We start from the raw sequence: 20,380 nt of genomic DNA, 5'->3' as shown, positions 1-20,380 counted from the left end.
TTTAGGAATAGGAATGTTGTCCTATTCTTGTCTAATACAGGCTTCTAGTTACTCAACTGTCTTAGGTCTTCTTTGTCGCATCTTCCTCTTTATAATGCACCAAATGTTTTCTATGGGTGAAAGATCTGGACTCCAGGCTGGCCATTTCAGTTCCCGGATCCTTCTTCTACTCAGCCATGATGTTGTTATTGATGCAGTATGTGGTCTGGCATTGTCATGATGGAAAATGCAAGGTCTTCCCTGAAAGAGGCGACGTCTGGATGGGAGCATATGTTATTCTAGAACTTGGATATACCATTTAGTATTTTTGGTGCCTTTCCAGATGTGTAAGCTGCCCATGCCACACACACTCATGAAACCCCATACCATCAGAGATGCAGGATTCTGAACGGAGCGCTGATAACAACTTGGTTTGTCCTTGTCCTCTTTAGTTCGGATGACATGGCGTCCCAGTTTTCCAAAAAGAACTTCAAATTTTGATTCGTCTGACCACAGAACAGTTTTCCACTTTGCCACAGTCCATTTTCCGGCCTTGACCCTTACGCACAGAGATTGTTCCAGATTCTCTGAATCTTTGGATGATATTATGCACTGTAGATGATGATAACTTCAAACTCTTTGCAAATTTTCTCTGAGAAAATCCTTTCTGATATTGCTCCACTATTTTTCACCACAGCATTGGGGGATGGTGATCCTCTGCCCATCTTGACTTCTGAGATACACTGCCACTCTGAGAGGCTCTTTTTCTTTAAAAAGTTGCAAATTGGTCCTCCAGCTGTTCCTTATATGTACATTTATTTTTTCCCGCCTCTTATTGCTACCTGTCCCAACTTTTTTGGAATGTGTAGCTCTCATGAAATCCAAAATGAGCCAATATTTGGCATGACATTTTAAAATGTCTCACTTTCAACATTTGATATGTTATGTATATTCTATTGTGAATAAAATATAAGTTTATGAGATTTGTAAATTATTCCATTCCTTTTTTACTCACATTTTTGGAATCGGGTTTGTACATGTATAATAGGGCATCCAAAATAAAAGTTTGTATATGTGCGATTAATCGATCTGACAGCACTAATATATAATTAAAATTAAATATACTTTTCTAGACGTATATACAATAAAAAAAAATTATATAAAGTTGATAATTTTCCCATTGCAGTGAGCAATTGCAGAACTGGGGAAAAGAATACAGTAATAAAAAAAAATACCCTAATACACAAAATCTTAATGGTGCTAATAATATCCTTATTTTTCCTTTATGCAATAAAAATCTTAATTTGATCATTTGATTCAGGAAGAAATATGACTCTGGCATTCTTGACAGTTTTTGTAAGACTCAGCCATCTAGGTTTTGTTTTCTGTGTTTGTTGCTGAACTGCTCTGACTCAAAATCACAGAGCATCACACTTATATTAATTTCATTTTTTTGTTTGTTCTTACATTTTGGTCCTCACTAGATCAATGGCAGTTTAGTTCCATAACTGACCTGGTCTGGAAACGTCAGTGACTGGGGCTTTATGTGCAGGACGAACCGGAGTTCTTGAGCAGCTTTGAGAGAAAGAGAGAGAGAGAGATGTTGAAGATGCACAAAACCGAGTGAATGAGAGAGGCTGATCATCTCTCCCACTCTCCTATTGGTTACTCTCTCTCTCGGAGCGCGATGGCTCTCTTCCTCTCACTTGTTTGGCTGTACCCTGCTGAATCTCTTGAAATGGAACTGTTGTGCTCTGGCTGAGATTCTAAGGCAATGTCACATTACATATCAAAATGTACAACATCTATACATTGTGCAGTTGTGAGCGGAGGGTGAAATGTGTGGATGAGATGTGGCGGCTCTATATAACAGTGGCCTCCATGACTACGGCTGGATCCTCTATGTCAGCTTTACTCTGGACCATCCGTAACTCCAGCTGGGCCGGGCTGGGTCTTCTACCAGGACCTGCAATCTCTAAAAAAAACACACAAGAGAGGGATGACTCCGTGATCATTCAATTACACTACTGCTTAAAGGGGGGCTACAATGATGTTTTGTGTATTCAGAGTTGTTCACAGTGTTAAAGAGATGGATTCTCATTCCAAAAATGGCCAAAGTTGTAAAAAATAATTTGGACGAATGACAAAGCATTTCTGTGCTGAAAATCGTACTTCCAGGTTGGTACAAGTTTTGGCTGTTTTTTTTCGATTGTGGATATAATGACGTAGACGAGAACGGAAGTCCTTATATGAGCATTTCTCCCGGATAAGCGCGTCTTCATCAGGCACTGATCACGTGCCTGATGAAGACCTGAAGGTCGAAACGTTGCTTGATTAAAATCCTCTGGAGCAGTAGTTTTCAGTGTGCAGACTTCACTTCTTTATTTGTCTATATCATTCAGTTGTATTGCACCTGCGTCCTATTTGGATGTTTGGGATGTGCACACCTTTTTTGTATTTTTAGTCTTTACAATGGCCATAACTGTAAACCAATGTACGTGAACAAATATTCTATGATTGAGATTTTATCACTTTAATTAGTAGAATATAATTGAATCTAATAATTTATAATATATAATATAATAAGTCATTTCTCCCTAATTTTTGAATGTTTAATGGATTTTGGTACTTCATACTGATGCAAGATACCTGAAAAACATTATTATTATTGTTCTTAGTTTTATTTTTGACTCAAAATATTACTTGGAAAAAAGTTTACTGAAAAGCATAGTTCACCCAAAAATGAACGTTCTGTCAGTATTTATTTCTTTCTTTCAGTCTTTGGGTAACCCACATTCTTTAAAATATCTTCTTTTATGTTCAACAGAAGATCAACTTGAGCTAAATGAGGACAGAATTTTTGATGACTGTTTGATGAGTGTTTGTAGGCCTCATGCCACATTTTTTTTAATGTTTATATTGTTTAATCTTTTAAATAAAAGTATGTTTAGTATTGTATTAGTTTTTGAAAGTGTATTGACAACCCTACAACATGCATATCAATTACACAGCTTTTGGCTGTTGTTTTACCATGGGCATAAGATATAGTCCTCCGAATGACATGGTGCATAACAGAGAAGGTCTTCTCACAAGCCGTCTGCGAAGAACAGAACAACAGGGAGAAAGAGACTTGATCAGCATTTTCTTACTACGCTGCATGATCACTGGGATGTGTTTCTGACACAATGATTTAATATATGCTGTACCTTCAGGTCTGTTGGGTAATGGTGAGTCCAGGCCAACAGCATAGCAGCAAACAGATCCCCGGTCCCCACAAACACCGCATCCACCTTCGGCACCTCTATTCGGATCCGCTGGGTCGTCCTTGTACCGTCAGGCATCACTGCACAAACGTGCTTATTTTATTCATCATTCTCTTTACAAGAACTGATCATAAGCCCTGTTTCCACCGCAGGAACTTTACCCAGGAACTAGGGACTTTGGCCTGGTACTCAGTGTGTTTCCACCGCAGGAACCAGGAACTAAAAGTTCTGGGTAAAAAAAATGCCCCTCGGAAAGTCCCAGCTGGCGAGGTGGTACTTTTTCAAAGTTCAGGAACTTTCGGGGGCGGGACTTGGACGCTATAAACATCCTGATTGGTTGAGTTCACACCATTTATTCGGATCAACATTTTCAAAATATTACTGTTATTGTGTCATGAAATGTAATTTTAAAAGTATTTCAGGAGAGAAAGTAGATGTTTAAAACTCAAATCTGTTCTTTATATAAAGACGGCGCCTATTTAAAAATATGTTTTGCCGATTTCAGAGACTCTCCTCGGCTAGATCTTCTGATGTGTGCCGCTGGCTCTGATGTGTCTTTAGTGGTTAAACATAAGATATGTTCGTTTTGGGTTATCTTTGTTTTGGGTAAATCTAACAGGTAATCTTTGGTCTGTATTCAATTTATCTATATGTTAAAATAAAAATAAAAAAAGTCAAATTTGAGAAACGCGCGCAGGCCTACGTCACCAGACTATTTGCCTAATCTTCCTGGTACTTTAGACCGCGGTGGAAACACAGAAAGCTTCAGGTCTGGGGAGAAAAAAGTTCCTGGTACAAATGTTCTGGGTAATTTCAGTAGAATCGCGGCAATACATGAACCAGCCCTGATCTTTACCCACCATGCTACACAATCCCATAGATATAAAAACACTAACATAAAAATATCTGAACTCATATGCATTCAAACAGCTCTCATGATTGCAAATTTTGTCATTGGTCAAATCTGCACACAGTGATATTATCTTCCACTGTTCAGCAGATTCATGACAAACAATTCTGAGCTGAACAGGAAGCGCACACACTTACAAATACGCTGACTGCCAAAAGACACCAGGAATCTGTCTCCGAGACGAGCGGGCAGATCAGAGCTGGTGATGACCACGGTGTCTGGACCCATCTTATGCAGCAGGTCCATCACCTGAACACACACACACACACACACACACACACTGTCTGAGACCTCGACCGGGTGCCAGTAACATGTGAACAGCAATGTACCTTCTTTCAACTTTCAAAAGTTCACAAAAAAGGGTGCAATAATAACAATAATAAAAAGATTCACATTACAATAATAATAATAATATTAGTACATAAAATAATAATAAGAAGAATGATTTTAAACTACTACTACTACTGCTAGTACTATAAATTATCTTTTAGTAGATTATTAAATAACATTATTTTATTATAAAAATATATATATATATATATTCCTTATTATCAATAATATTAACAATAACAATTATAATAATTATTATTTACATTACAATAATATATATTATATTATAATATTAATAGTAGATAATATATGTATATATATAATACAATTGACAATAATAATTTAATATTAGATAATAATGATAATACAGTAATAAACAATATATAATAAAATAACATAATAAAGACAATAATTATTTATATTCCAATACTAATAAAAACATTATTTATTACTTAATAATAATAATCATAATAATACAACTACTATTTATAAATACTGTTTATTTTATTACTCTATTGATAATAATATTTATTATTAATGATAATAATAGTAATCATTTGAAATCTTTTAAAATTATTACTAATTTAATATTAAATAATAATAACATTAATAATAATATACTAATAAATAATATATAGCATAATAAAATATATAATAAGGTAATACTAAAATAAAATGACTTTTTAAATAATAATATTAATAAAAATTGTAAATGTATCATTTGCAGCTAGTGCATATAAATTTATATTGATGTTTATGTCTGCTTCCTATTTTTAAAGCTATCATGAGGGCCATGATTTTTCATGTATGTATTTGAACTCACCTCAACAGCATCTTTCTCCGTGCTGATATTCTTCCCTGTCAACAACCTGGAACAAAGAACATGGACTGAGAAGCGTTTCTGGCACAGCAGTGTGATGTGAAGATTCATGGGTAAATCCACAGCTGACCACCAGAGGGAACTACAATCACTCTTCTGTCAGCAATCTTACTGAAGCAGGCGAGGGGCTAGAGGTTTGACATTTGCACCACACAAACATCCAATCACTAAATAACACACACAAAGCTGTTTTCTACTCACTCGGCCTCAAACTGGTTGGGCGTGATGATATCGGCCACAGGCACCACTTTATTCTTGTACACCGGATGGAGATTCTGAGGAACATACTGCGAGAGGTAAAGAGTACTATGAGAAATAAAAGTCACATTTCCAAATTCTGGTTCCTGTATAGTGAACAGAATGGGAAAGAAGACACAAGTAAACTTACCATTGAACCATGGTCACCCAAGACAGGGTCACAAACTGAGAGAAACAGTAAAACAAGTTATACTTTAATGTACAGGATTAATGTACACTAGCGTTCAAAGACTAAAAGTTTTTAATGTTTTTTGCTCCATTTTCGTTCTGATTCTTTGATCAGCGGAAACGTTCAAAATTCCAGCATTAAATTGAAATAGAAATGATACATTTTTGTAACACTGTAAATGTCTTTTCTGTCACTTTTGATCAACATAACGCATCCTGGCTGAATAAAAGACTAAAAGAATAAAAAAAACACCCAAGTAAACATGCTTGTAAAAACCATTCATAATGTAGAAAATCTATAGGTTATAACCTTTATGTTAAGATAGGATGAAAAAGACTGGAAAACACTCACCGTATACAAGGTTAGGATTGGCTCTCTTCAGCTCTTGAACAATGTCGACCACCATCTCCAGAAACGATGTGTCTCTATTGTAACCTGCAGTAATGAAAAGAGCTGAAATATTACTGATCACCCAGCACAAAGAGCGAGAAATTTGCTACTGTTAAAGTGGATGCAATTTTGGGACACAAACACATCAACGCAATTTATTTGGGCTGGGACAGCTCTTAAACTTCCAGGGCTCAAACGTTTGGGGTCTCTTATGCTCATCAAGGCTGCATTTATTTGATCAAAAATACAGTAAAAACTATTTTATCATTTGAAATAACTGTTCTCCATTTTGACACATTTCAATGCTATTTATTCCTGTGATGCGGATATGCAGATTTACCGCTCAAAAAAACATTTCTTATCATCATTCAAATGTTTTCTAGATTCATTGATGAATATAACGATCAAAATAACTGCATTCATTTAGAATATAAATCTTTTGCTGCATTATAAACTCTCACTTTTAATTGATTTAATGCATTCTTCCTAAACAAAAGCATTGATTTCTAAAACAGACAGACAACACAACACAAAACTACTGGATGCACAAGACACACATCAACTAGACCATTACATTTTCTGGAGAAAAGGGGCAATTCGACTCCTGTGAGAGCTTCTTCAATGACTGGCACTTTTTATACACCAGGTTGATTTTGTAATAAATCAAATTTGAACATTCTGAGATGTCTTTATTTATTGTATATCTTTATATATACAGATTTATTACTTTACTCTTGTTCCAGACCTTAAATGACATGAAAGCTATGACAATCTATCATAAAACATTAAGTTGCCACAAACACACTGTTTCAACATATAATAACAAGAAATATTTCTTGAGCAGTAAATCAGGATCATGTGACACTGAAGACTGGAGTAATGATGCTGGAAATTCAGCTTTGCATCACAGGAATACATTAACATTTTATAATATCTTTAAATAAAACAAAGTTATTTGAAACTGTAATAATATTTCACAATATTACAGTTTAACAGTATTTTTGATCATATAAATGTAGCCTTGTCGAACATAATAGACTTCTTTCAAAACCCACAAACTTTTGAATGATATTGTATATAAATATTTTACAAAAGTTTATTTTTAAAACAATTTTGCAACTAATAACATATACTGTATCAAAATCAAAAATCAGTACACCTGGTTACAATGCTTGAGATTAAATATGAGACATGATGTGTAATTTTTTTTTTTAAGTGAATAAAACTTTATTATAACAAACTATTGTAATTGTTATTATATAAAAATAATAAATAATAAATAAAATGTCATTAGTATTAATTGTTTATAAAATGTTAATTGTTAATATTATTAATATCATTATATTGCAATTTTGTCAAAATTATGCAAAACGTGGAATACTGTACAGAAATTGCAATAAATATTACAAATATATATAGATTATTTTTTATGTTCTGCAAATAAATGTGTATGTTTGGTATATGTAAAATTCCTGCAATTAATTTAAATAAACTGAAATGTAAACTATTTAAACACACTTTCCCCCACTCTCACTGGTTTGTTTTCCTGAAATCCACAGAGCCCAAAGCCTTTAGTTGATATCTACACAGCCAAAAGAGTTTCCTCTCTATGATATTATGCTGTCCCAGGAGTCTCTAGGGTCTCACACAGGGCCCATGTACAAACATCATTCCATGTTTTCATCCCTCAGCTGAAAAAAGCATGCAAATACGATCCGCAACAGCGTGCACTGTCAGTCAAAGAACTGACCTGTAAGTACATAGTCGTAGTGGTTGACGTTGTTGAGTTTGATCCCTTCATACAGGACATGAAGCTCATCTGCAGTCAAGACCTGTCCCTTCCAGTGAGAGTATCCTGAATCAAGACAGATCACACGTCAAATACACAGAAATCAGATTCCAAATCCAGTGTCGATGCAGAGCGACCGCTGACGGACATCTCGTTTGGTCACATGACACTTCCTGCACCTGCTCTCACGGACAGCAGCGCCTCTGTTTCGTCGGACACCAGTGCTGTTGCTGCAGGAGCTGTGATGTCACAGTTCAGGTGAGTCACCGAGCTTGTCACATGGTATGTTTCGTGTTGCTAAGAAACAGGACAAAGGGAAGCCTGAGGGGCTGGATGAAAAAGACGCATCATTGTAACTTTGATGTGCATGTGTGTGTGTGTTTTGGGGAAGGGATGACTGCGAAAGGGAATCTGTGATAAAACGGGTGTCTGTCGTCATCATTTCCTGCTGCTGCTACTCTAACCACAAACCTCTTCACCCACACGTATAATACAGATACTCTATTACACAGCAAATCACCATCAGAAGCTGCCGTGTGATCAGGTACATGCTGTTTCTACCCAGATGACTTGGCAGCACACACTGATGTTGTGAACAGAGATGAGGGTCTGAACGTCACAATCTGTAAATATATTCCCAAAGTCAAACTATGAAGTCCTAGAGATTGGAGATCACCTTGAAGTCACATTAGGGCTGGGCGATATGGAGCAAAAAATATATCTCGATATATTTTGCTATATCTCGATATGCGATATATATCTCGATATCTTTACAGGAAAAATAACCCCCCTAAAACTACTGCAAAAACAAATATGCCAAATATTACATGTTTAGGGCCCTATGAAACGTTTTATTTTTTTTCTTCACCATATGCTTTATTGTTACCTAATTCTGTGTTTTAGCATGTGTAATTATTTAAATGCATAAAAACAACTTAATTAGTTTAAAAAAATCTTAAAATAGCCTTATGTGAAATTTTTTCCCTTCAGAAATTCTGTGTATTTACATTTTTCTGGTTGTCAAATGAAGGCATAAAACATTTATTTAATTTATCTTTTAATTATTTAAAATTAAGCAAACTTTATTTTTTGGTAAACAAAGGGGATTTACTATTAAAAATAAAACATGGAAGAAATGTTGTGTGATTATTCCTTAAAAAAATATGTTCATTTCATTTTAATAATAGTAGTAGTGGGCTATGTACATTCTGCTGAACAATATTAAAATATTTCTGCCAAATACTTTTATTTTGACGGGTTTACCTTTACAGTTCTGTGTATGTAATACTACAGTCTATGATGTGATATGAGCTAATTTTACTCAAATCAAATGGTCAGATGCTCATGAAGTGACTCTCGTTCAGTTCTGGAGATGTTCCTCATGTGTTCACATCTTTATCAGTGATAGGAAAGACGCTGAAATCAGCGCGATCATCACGCGCTTCCGTGTGTTTAATGAATGAAGACGCGCTTCTGCGCCATTCGTTAACACAGACACGCAGAACATGCAGGATTCATATTTAAATAGACTTTTCTGGGTTAATATTTGCAGATATTAGTCTATATTGCGATTTGATTTAAGTGCATGACCTACTTTTGATAATTCATTCAAAATTTAACCAATTCCGTGACATTCCGCGTTTAACTGTAAATACCGTTTTTATGACTGGATTCCGTCCGCGTTTTCTGCATCGCGGAAATCATTGGGCCCTACGTTAGACATCTGCCTTCTGTTCGTCCTACGCCTTAAAACCAAAGTATCTCCATATAATGGAGCCAGTTTTCCTTTTGTTTTTAGACTTTGTTTTTTAGACTAGTTCTATACACGCGAAGGGAGTGGGGACAAAAGCAAGGAGGCGGGGGCGAGCGAGCGGGGGCGAGGAAAGCACCAAGGGGCAAGGAACTCGACCGGAAGTTGAAGTCGGGTGGGGGCTGCCATCTTTTAGCAGAACTTCACTTGCGTTAGCATTCCCATTGACTCCCATTCATTTTGGCGTCACTTTGACAGCGAATAACTTTACATCTGAGGCGTTTAAAGACTCTGTTTGTCCATTATTTATTTCTAAAGATACACAACAATGTATAAAGTGCTCCATTACCTTCTATGTTACATTATGGCCCCGTATAAACAGTTTTTGTAAAAAATAGGCTAACGATTGAGTCATAACCACTCGGCTCTCTGTCGCATTACCGTACAGACAGGAGGAGAAGCTCGCAGGCAATTAACTTAATATGGCGTACTGGCGTTACATTTTAAAATACTATACAAAATAATTAATCAGAATACTTACTCTTGCTCACTCACGCCAAAGAACTCCCCGCTCAAGCTCGCCATCTCTGCAAGATTAACGAGGGCAGTTTGCACGCACAGCTACTAGAAGATTTACATCTGGCAGACAGGTTGCTGACGTCGTCAAGCTTCGTTTGAGTCTGCGCGTCAGAAACGGAAGTGCTAAAAAACGCTAAAACTGGGCTTCATTTGTCTCAATTGAGTTCCAATGGGGTCGCTGTGTCCATTTCTTTTACTGTCTATGGAAAGCACAGAGAAGGCAAAGAAGCAAAGTGGCGGAATCAGAATTAAATATAAACAACATATCGATATATACGATATGTCAAAATCCATATCGTGTTTAAAAAATATCTCGATATATTTTAAATATCGAGATATCGCCCACCCCTAAGTCACATCAACAGGCAGAAAGTACTTTTGGCTGATGCTGATTACCAGAAAATGTTAACAGAATAATGATGATTATTACTTATCATGACTAACACATGCTGTGTCTTGAGTAAGACATCTACTCTAAACGCGGATGGAAGAAAAAAATGGGCTCAGTCTGATGTTTCAGAAACTCAGTTAAATGTTTGTACATTAGCTAGAGATGACCAATTAACTGCTCAATGGATACTGTTACCTCTATCAACTAATGTGTAAACTAACTTACATGAGCAATGATACACCAGTAATTAATCAAAAGTTAGAGGTAGGGCTGTGTTATATATCGCATGCAATTGTCACGGGCATTTCATCAGTAAAGCCGGTTCCCTGATTAGTGGTAAATTGCCATCACCTGCTTTCAAATGGAACGGCATTTAATAGACAGAGCTGTAGATCACTGACAAGCTGCACAATATTGCGTTCATTATCTAAGGCGATTCATCTGCGATAATGAATGCAATATTGAGTAGCTTGTCAGTGATCTACGGCTCTGTCTATTAAATGCCGTTCCATTTGAAAGCAGGTGATGGCAATTTACCACTAATCAGGGAACCGGATTTACTGATGAAATGCACATGATCATATCGTTCAATATATTGTCCACCCCTAGTTAGGGGTCGGTAAGTTTTTTAAGAAAATGTTACTTTTCCAACAAAGGGTGTATTAAAGGTACAATTTGAAAGATTTTTATAGTAAAATATCCAGAAACCACTAGGCTAGTGTTATATATTTTGCTTGTGTTTTACTCGACAGGTGAGTTGTTTTGATTCGTATCTTTACAGAAAACATATGCTATTATAACGATTAACAAGATAAGTATTATGGGATGCAAAACTCGGGGCATCGCGTCTCTAGAACCGGGCGAGGACGCGTCTGATCCATAATCTGATCCCGTCTTTGCATTGACTTTGTATGTAATCAGCTCGCGCAAATCGTTGAACTCGCGTTACATCCATGATTTATCTTTCCGTCTGATTGATGGCCGTCAGCAGTTCTTAGCGTCATCAAATCATGCGATTGTTATTGTTTTGGTAGTGCGCCCCCTTGTGGCAGGTCCTACAACCTGTACCTTTAAATTGATCATTGATAAATTGAACTGAAGAGTTTTACGTTGTTGCAAAAAATAAAATTACATTTAAAATAAATATCTTTACATTTCAAATGCTTGTTTTTTTAAACTATGGTTTCCAAACAAAAAATTTATTACAATATTTGGAATAAATTGCATCTTAAAATATAATCAAGCAAAAAGCAGTTATTTTGTATTATAATAATACTTCACAGCATTTTGGTATTTTTAATTGCATAAATGAAGTCTTGGTAAGCATAAGATACAGCAAAAATCTTACAGACTGCACACTTTTGAACTGTATTTTATGGTCAATAACTAATAAATGTCTGATGTAATTAGACTTGTGCCGGTATTCGGTAATGCGATATATTTTGGTAATCAATATGCACAATATTGTTATTGTGGGCACTTATAAATACCGCAAATAATTATATATTACAAATTATTCTGAATTTGAAATGCATTTTAAGAAAACTATTCCAATCAACTGGTCAAAATGCACAATACCGCTGTATGCTGCTTGAAAGACACGTGTGTGCTCTGATGTAAACAAGCACGCATGAGAATGAAAGCACATTCACTCTCTGACAGTAGATGGCGCTAAACTGCAGAGAATGCAGTCTTTACCCTGGAAACCCCATATATTAACCAGCTGCACTACTCTCTAAAACATATTTAATCATTTTAAATAGCCATTCAGATTTGTTTATTTGCTATGATTTTCATCTTACCTATTGGTCTTTATAGTTCTTTTGCACTTTAATCTGTGCAAAACATTTAACTTTATATATATTTCTGAATTGCTTTATTTTATTTAAATGCATTCCTACCGAAGTGTAAATTTTATAAAAAGGTAAATTAAAAATTTTTGATTTAGAAATGGAATGATAATACTGCTTCTGGCCTAAAACCACTCAGATGCAGAATTATAATCCGACTGTCTTCAGTTTAAAATTAACATCACGGACACTGAGACAAGCCTGAAACATCTGGAAAAAGTCTAGTGTAGCTTCTAAACTCCAGAAGTACCCAGTAGTACCCAAGAAATAAGCCATCAAGGACATGACAACAAACACAGCACTACTTTATTTAGCCTAATTTTCCCAATGATTTGCTCCTTCAAACTGCCCATCCATTCACTCTAAACCAGTGATGCATGATTTAAATTAGCCATGTGCAGAAACCACAAGTGCTGCTGGGACAGCTAAAGGCTTCTTATTCAGAAAAACTCAGGCCTAATGTTGTGCACAGGCCTAAACCACATACCTACATAACTAAAACAAAATCCCGATGAGAATCTCTCCACAGTGTATCACTCAGACCCCTGGTACTGAGTGAGCTGCTGGTTTGGTCTATGTCCCTCCATCTATAGCCTAAAAAGCTTAAAAAAAAAAAAAAACTCAAGTGGCTAAAGACAAAGTTGCAGCCCTGAGGAGAAGAAAGCATCAAAGCAGAGAGGGAGGACAGTCACAGGGCAACAGCCTACAGCAGGTTGTGCCAAGTGTTGTTTAGACCACTGATCCGAGGCCAGTTAGGCTAATTCTACTTTCGTGCTTTAAAATGGGATGTGCTATAAGAAGCTGGTCCAGAAATCACTAGAGGGAACTTTTCTAGTACTATATCTTTTTTGTTCTCTCACAGGGACTGGAATCTGGAATCTGAGTGTGCAAAAAAAATCTAAATACTGAGAAAATCGCCTTTGAAGTTGTCCAAATAAAGTTCTTAGCAATGCATATTACTCATCTAAAATTAAGTTTTGATATATTTACTGTAGGATATTTACAAAATATCTCAATGGAACATGATCTTTACTTAATATCATAATGATTTTTGGCATAAAAAAAAACCGATAATCGACACACTTTATTTCACGTCTTCTGAACAGTTGACCCAACACCGGCTTACCCCCATTGAAAGACTTGGAGGAGCCAGGACAATTTTTAGTATATCTCAGATTGGATTAGTCTAAAAGAAGAAAGTCACATACACCTAGGATGCTTTGAGGGTGAGTAAAACACAGGGTTCAGTGCTTGGTCTGTTTGGACAGCTCACTGACGGCACTTTTCTACTCACACACAGCTCAAAATGACATGCCACACCAAGTGAATGCAGTATGCATTAAGCACTTCAATGAAGCATCTAATTCTGTCCTCTTGACAGTAAGACAGATCAACATAGTTGAAGAAAGAGGTCAAGGGGCACAACAGTGCGTTTGCAAATGAAATATACTGCAAGAATATGAAAATGCATTTGGGCGCTCGGCACAAGTGATATCCAATAACTGATTAAAGCTTAAAAAAAAACATCTGAATAAAAATGACTCAAACCCTTATATAAAAATACTGCGACTGGCTGAAATGTTTAGAAACCGTAGGACATTTCTGCCAATATTACCAGCTTGTTCATCTGGTGAGCATTTTTAATAAAGTCATTATAAAAGTATTTGTTATAATTATTTTTATTATTATTATATGAAAATAATAACTTGAACACATTATCTTACAATTATAAAATCTGCAATGATTTATTTTGTCAGTTTTGTCAGTGACTGTGCATATGTTTTATTGCCATATTATTAGACAACTTCCTAATAAAAAAAAGAACTCCAATTATTCTATTTAACACATTTAAAAAAAAGATTCCATCTTGCCCTAATTATGGCATCACACAGTAACACATTCTACTCATCAGCGCATGTGTGACATCATGATAACAAATATGCTTCCACAACATTCTAAATACTTATACCTTTACATTTAATAATTAGCAGATTTTACAAATGAGGAAAAGACAAGCAGATTTCAAGACACTTTATCCAAAGTGAACCACATGATTACTTCTATCTAAAATGCTTTCAAATGACACTGTTTCACAGTAAAAAGCTGTTTTCCCAACATCAGCCGAATATGTGTGTCAGCCTACCTGTGTGGTTGGAGAACTGAACAGAGTTGATCGAGTCCACCTCAAACCCCAAGACCTGAAACACACACACACACACACAAACATTTTAAACATGAAAAGAAGCTCATTCAGAGAGTAACACAGTTGCAAGACTCACACAGGCCTGTGATAGTCAAAATAAGAATACATGATATACTTACACAGAACCATATAGTAGGGGTGTTTTTAAGGTAGAGAGCTCAAAAGATGGTGCAAATGAGTCATAGTATCTTGAAAGTTAATACTTTCATAATATTGGTCTACTGGGGTTCGATTATGTCAAGGGGAACATATTTGAAAGGAAAATAAAGGATAATTTCATATACTATTTGCAGCAGCGCTATTAGTAGCATGTGGTTCATCTGGTTATTATTGATAACTAACAGCTTTTCTATCTGCTATTTCAATTCATAGTTCTTAGTATAAATACAATATATATATAAGTGTCTATGTATGCTTTTAAAATAAATAGCTTCCTAAATTATTATACTAATAACACAAGACTAGTTGGTATCAAGTTGCTCAAAAGTACAATATATATACAATATATATAGAGAGAGAGAGATCCTGGAGCACAAAACCAGTCATAAGTAACATGGGTATATTTGTAGCAATAGCCAACAATACACTGCATGGAGCAAAATTATAATTTTTTCTTTTATGCTAAAAATCATTAGGATATTAAGTAAAGATCATGTTCCATGAAGATATTTGATACATTTCCTACTGTAAATATATCAAAACTTAAATGTTGATTAAAAATATGCAAGGCTAAGAACTTCATTTGGACAAATTTAAAGACAATTTTCTCAATCTCAACCAAATCTTGTCCTATCCTAACTAATCTAAAAAAAATGCACTCTTATGACTGGTTTTGTGGTTCAGGGTCATGGGTCACACACATACATTCAGATTTACATACACATACAGATAATATATACACTCACCAGCCACTTATTTAGGTACCCCTGTTCAATTGCTTGTAAACACAAATTGCAAATCAGCCAATCACAACGCAGCATCTAGATGTGATGCTGAAGACGACTTGCTGAAGTTCAAACCGAGCATCAGAATCGGAAAGAAAGGGATTTAAGTTACTTTGAACGTGGAATGGTTGTTGGTGCCAGAGGGGCTGGTCTGAGCATTTCAAAAACTGCTGATCTACTGGGATTTTCACGCACAACCATCTCTAGGGTTTACAGAGAATGGTTTGAAAAAGAGAAAATATCCAGTGAGTGGAAGTTGTGTGGACGAAAATGCCTTGTTGGTGTCAGAGGTCAGAGCAGAATGGGCAGACTGGTTAGAGATGACAAAAGCAACAGTAACTCAAATAACCACTCGTTACAACCAAGGTATGCAGAATACCATCTCTGAATACACAACACGTCGAACCCTGAAGCAGATGGGCTACAGCAGCAGAAGACTACACCGGGTGCAACTCCTGTAAGAACAGGAAACAGAGGCTACAATTCACACGAGCTCACCAAAATTGGACAATAGAAGATAGGAAAAATGTTGCCTGGTCTGATGAGTCTCGATTTTTGCTGCAACATTCAGATGGTAGGGTCAGAATTTGGTGTAAAGAACATGAAAGCATTTTCCATCCTACCTTGTCTCAAAGCTTCAGGCTGCTGGTGGTGGTGTAATGCTGTGGGGGATATTTTCTTGTCACACTTTGGGCCCCTCAGTACCAACTGAGCGTCGTTTAAATGTCACAGCCTACCTGAGTATTGTTGCTGACAATGTCCATCCCTTTATGACTACAGTGTACCCCTCTTCTAATGGCTACTTCCAGCAGGATAATGCACCATGTCACAAAGCTCAAATCACCTCTGACTGGTTTCTTGAACATGACAATGAGTTCACTTTACTCAAATGGCCTCCACAGTCCCTAGATCTCAAGCCAATAGAGCAGTTTTGGGATGTGGTGGAAAGGGAGATTCGCATCATGGTTGTGCAGCCGACAAATCTGCAGCAACTGCGTGATGCTATCATGTCAATATGGACCAAAATCTCTGAGGAATGTTTCCAACACCTTGTTGAATCTATGCCATGAAAGAATTAAGGCAGTTCTGAAGGCAAAAGTGGTCCAACCCGGTACTTGCAAGGTGTACCTAATAAAGTGTTCAGTGAGTGTGTGTATGTGTGCTCTTGTTTTTGTGACATATCAGGACACAACTCTGTATAATGACATGGGTATGACACATGTATTACAAGGATAGGGTGACTTATGAGGACATAACCCATGTCCCCATTTTTCAAAACGCTTATAAATTTGAGAAAGTAAAACTGCACAAAGTTTCCTTTGAGGGTTAGGGTTAGATGTAGGGTTGGTATAGGGCCATAGAATATACAGTTTGTACAGTATAAAAACCATTACGCCTATGGGATATCCCCACTTTTCACAAAAACAAACCTGTGTGTGTGTGTGTGTATAATATATATTAAAAACAGTTGTGTTCAGTTAAATAATAGCAGTGTGTTTAAAATCCTTATAATAACTTTTATTTCTATACACACAAATGGATTGGGAACACTGCACGTTCTATTCTAAATCAAAGCATGGAGAAAAATGTATCAAATTTGTCATTACTTTACAGAAAGTGAAGAAAAAGGAATGTTAAAATGTCAAAAAAAAGAAGTGTCTGCATGTTTCTTTACAAAGTCAAACATTTACTATATAAACAGAAAAATGCTTGAAGATTTAGCTTTCTTGTAAATCGAACTAATATTTAGTTGTGTGGCCACGGTTTCTGAGAACTGCATCACATCTGTTTTGAATGGAGTCGAGCAACTTCTGGCACGTGTGAACAGGTATTCCAGCCCAGGACGATTGCACAACAGACCGCAAGTCCTCTGCATTTCTTGGTTTTGCCTTAGAAACTGTTTTTTTGATGTCCCCCCACAAGTTTTCTATTGGATTAAGGTCCAGAGATTGGGCTGGCCACTCAATAACGTTAATCCTGTTGGTCTGGAACCAAGATGCTGCTTGCTCACTGGTGTGTTTGGGGTCATTGTCTTGTTGAAACACCCATTTCAAGGACATTTCCTCCTCAGCATAAGGCAACATGACCTCTTTAATTATTTTAATGTACTCAAACTGATCCATGATCCCTGGAATGCGATAAATAGGCCCAACACCGTAGTATGAGAAACATCCCCATATCATAATGCTTGCGCCATCATGCTTCACGGTCTTCACAGTGTACTGGGGCTTGAATTAAGTGTTTGGGGGTCATATGACAAACTATCTGCGGCCCCTAGATCCCAAAAGAACAATCTTGCTTTCATCAGTCCACAAAATATTGCACCATTTCTCTTTAGGCCAGTCAGTGTGTTCTTTGGCATATTGTAACCTCTTCAGCACGTGTCTTTAACAATGGGACTTTGTGCAGACTTCTAGCTGATAGCTTGGCTTCACATAGGCGTCTTCTGATTGTTACAGTACTCACAGGTAACTTTAGACTTTCTTTGGTCACCCTGGAGCTGATTGTTGACTGACTCTTTGCCATCTTGGCTATTCTTCGATCCATTTGAATAGTAGTTTTCAGTTTTCTTCCACGTCTTTCTGGCTTTGGTTGCCATTTTAAAGCATTTGATATCATTTTAGCTAAGCACCCCATCATTTTTTGCACTTCTTTATTTGTTTTTAATCAAATTTTTAAATCAAAGCACACTCTTCTTCTGAACAATGTCTGGAACGAACCATTTTACTCATATTTTTAGACAGAAATGCACAGTACAATATTTGCTACCTTCGTCCTTAAATAAGGACCACTTGTTTGACCCCAGTTTTTTCGCAGACTGATCAACCTCTCTAGTTAGACTCCACACTGCTTTTATTTTGAACATGCCCTTTTCAATTAATGATTCAGTAACACAGAATTAGCATTACTTCTATTACTCTACTACACCTTCTGGTAAAATATTTGCCATGTAGAAATATAATTTCTATTAAAAACAATGATTGATCTGGTTAGTGATGTTGGACTGCTATTATGTTGAACTCAACTGTGTTAGTCGTAAAAGTGAAAGCTTTGTCACAGGAATATGCTGAAAGATTTCTGAGGGGAAATGAAAGCTTAACTTAATTTACTGTTAGTAGTAGCACTATTAATGGTATTTGCATCATGTACAGATTTGGGTTTGAAGACCTTTCCAAAACATGAGGGTTAATCTAGCACTCTCGGTCACTGAAACAAGCTGACTCAGAAGTTTCGAGATGAAACATTAAAACGCAGGATGCGCGAGCGTGGGTTTTAGACACGGCTGGGAGAGCCTTGGAAAGAAAAATGTCACGATTTCTCTGGAACAGAATCGAGTGTCCCGGCTGTGACGTCAGCGCCGGCAGCGCGAGCGTGCAGAAGAGGAGCTCGAGTCACAAGAAGAGCCGCTTTCTGATGCCACGATGACAGCTGGAGACATTCAGAACCTAATGAGCCCGGTTTAATGATTTGGACGCGGCGCGATCCCTCATGCCAAATGATCTTTCAGAAACCGAGATCCTAACCATGTTTTCCTGTGATGATAAACGGCACTCACTCATTTACCGTGCCGGTGTTTTGACAGCACGAGCCTCTTAAGCAGAGCTTTAAGTTTTTGTGACAATCGAGTCACTATTAATGGGAGCATATTTTAAATGCATTCTCGTATATCACTGCAAAAGGCCAAATTCTGGGAATGCAATACTCTAGATTTCGCATAAGGGAAGTTTACTACATAAATATCTCAAATTGCACAAGAACAGCATGCAAGGGAATGTCGACCATGTGACCTTTCATTTCTCTAGCATCACACGCGGTCATGCACCACAACATAACAATTATCACGAGTGTATCGAGCCGCTCCAGCCGTCGCGAGCCTCGGATGAACGGTGCTCACCTGTAACGGAAAGGATGCGGATTTATTTCCCACGTATCCTCTCACGACGTGACTCTGAATCGACAGAACTCGGCACTCCATGTCGCGCTCAGTTAAAGTTGGTTCAGATGCTCCAGAGTGTCACGCGGTTGAGGGGCAGCGGCGAACCGGAGAGGTGCTTGTCTTTCCTATTTAAATCCAGATTCGGATCCGTGATGGCAAGTTCTCTAATCAGACAGAGAAATGAAGGACATTCACACTGGAGACGCTCATTGGCGGTGAGCGCAACTACTCAGGCATCCTGAGGGGGCACCTAAAATCCACTGACATCACGACTACGCTCGTGGGCTATATTTATCATGCATTGAGAAAATCAACGTGAATCCGTAATTTAAACCAAGGTGAACGCTCAATAAATCCAGACTGCGTTGGGAATTATGAGTACAAGGAAATGCTGGATTTATGTTGAGGGTAAATGTATGCATTTATTGTCTTTCGCGTATTTTGGAGAAACGACGCAGTTTGTGCAACTATTTAAGAAATGGCATGTTATACAGCGATGGATTAGAACAAAAAACCTAAATCTGAAATGTTGCGGAAGTGGGGTCCTTCTACACAAAGACGCGCTCTCTAGGATCCGCCAATCATTAGTGCGGTCAGCGGTGACGTCAGGCCTCGAATGGGTGATGTTTGACGTCACCGGCCGCCGCCGGCAACCTGAGATGACAATCCGCCTTTTTCTGAATTTTAATTCTGTCTATCCATGGAAAATTAATTCTGTAGTGTCCCTTGAACAAACAAACAATAAATAAATAAATAAA

General features: G+C 37.0%; 1 protein-coding gene across 1 annotated transcript; it reads right to left on the bottom strand.

Annotated features, from left to right (window-relative positions):
- Positions 1-1,061: 1,061 nt before the first annotated feature.
- On the bottom strand, positions 1,062-20,380 carry LOC113098208 (pyridoxal kinase-like). The gene is made up of 13 exons (XM_026263201.1): positions 19,581-20,380; positions 14,682-14,736; positions 7,930-8,034; positions 6,141-6,224; positions 5,751-5,785; positions 5,564-5,649; positions 5,306-5,351; positions 4,290-4,401; positions 3,186-3,322; positions 3,010-3,076; positions 1,814-1,954; positions 1,686-1,731; positions 1,062-1,554 (listed from the first exon to the last, which is right to left on the bottom strand). Exons 1-11 carry the CDS (start codon positions 19,659-19,661, stop codon positions 1,842-1,844), a joined length of 921 nt encoding a protein of 306 aa, XP_026118986.1. The 5' UTR covers positions 19,662-20,380; the 3' UTR covers positions 1,062-1,554; positions 1,686-1,731; positions 1,814-1,841.

The sequence above is a fragment of the Carassius auratus genome, unplaced genomic scaffold (genome assembly GCF_003368295.1).
Source record: "Carassius auratus strain Wakin unplaced genomic scaffold, ASM336829v1 scaf_tig00216437, whole genome shotgun sequence".
NCBI lineage: Eukaryota > Metazoa > Chordata > Actinopteri > Cypriniformes > Cyprinidae > Carassius > Carassius auratus.
Note: the sequence above shows the minus strand (reverse complement) of the source record. Positions and strands in the feature narration are given on the sequence as shown.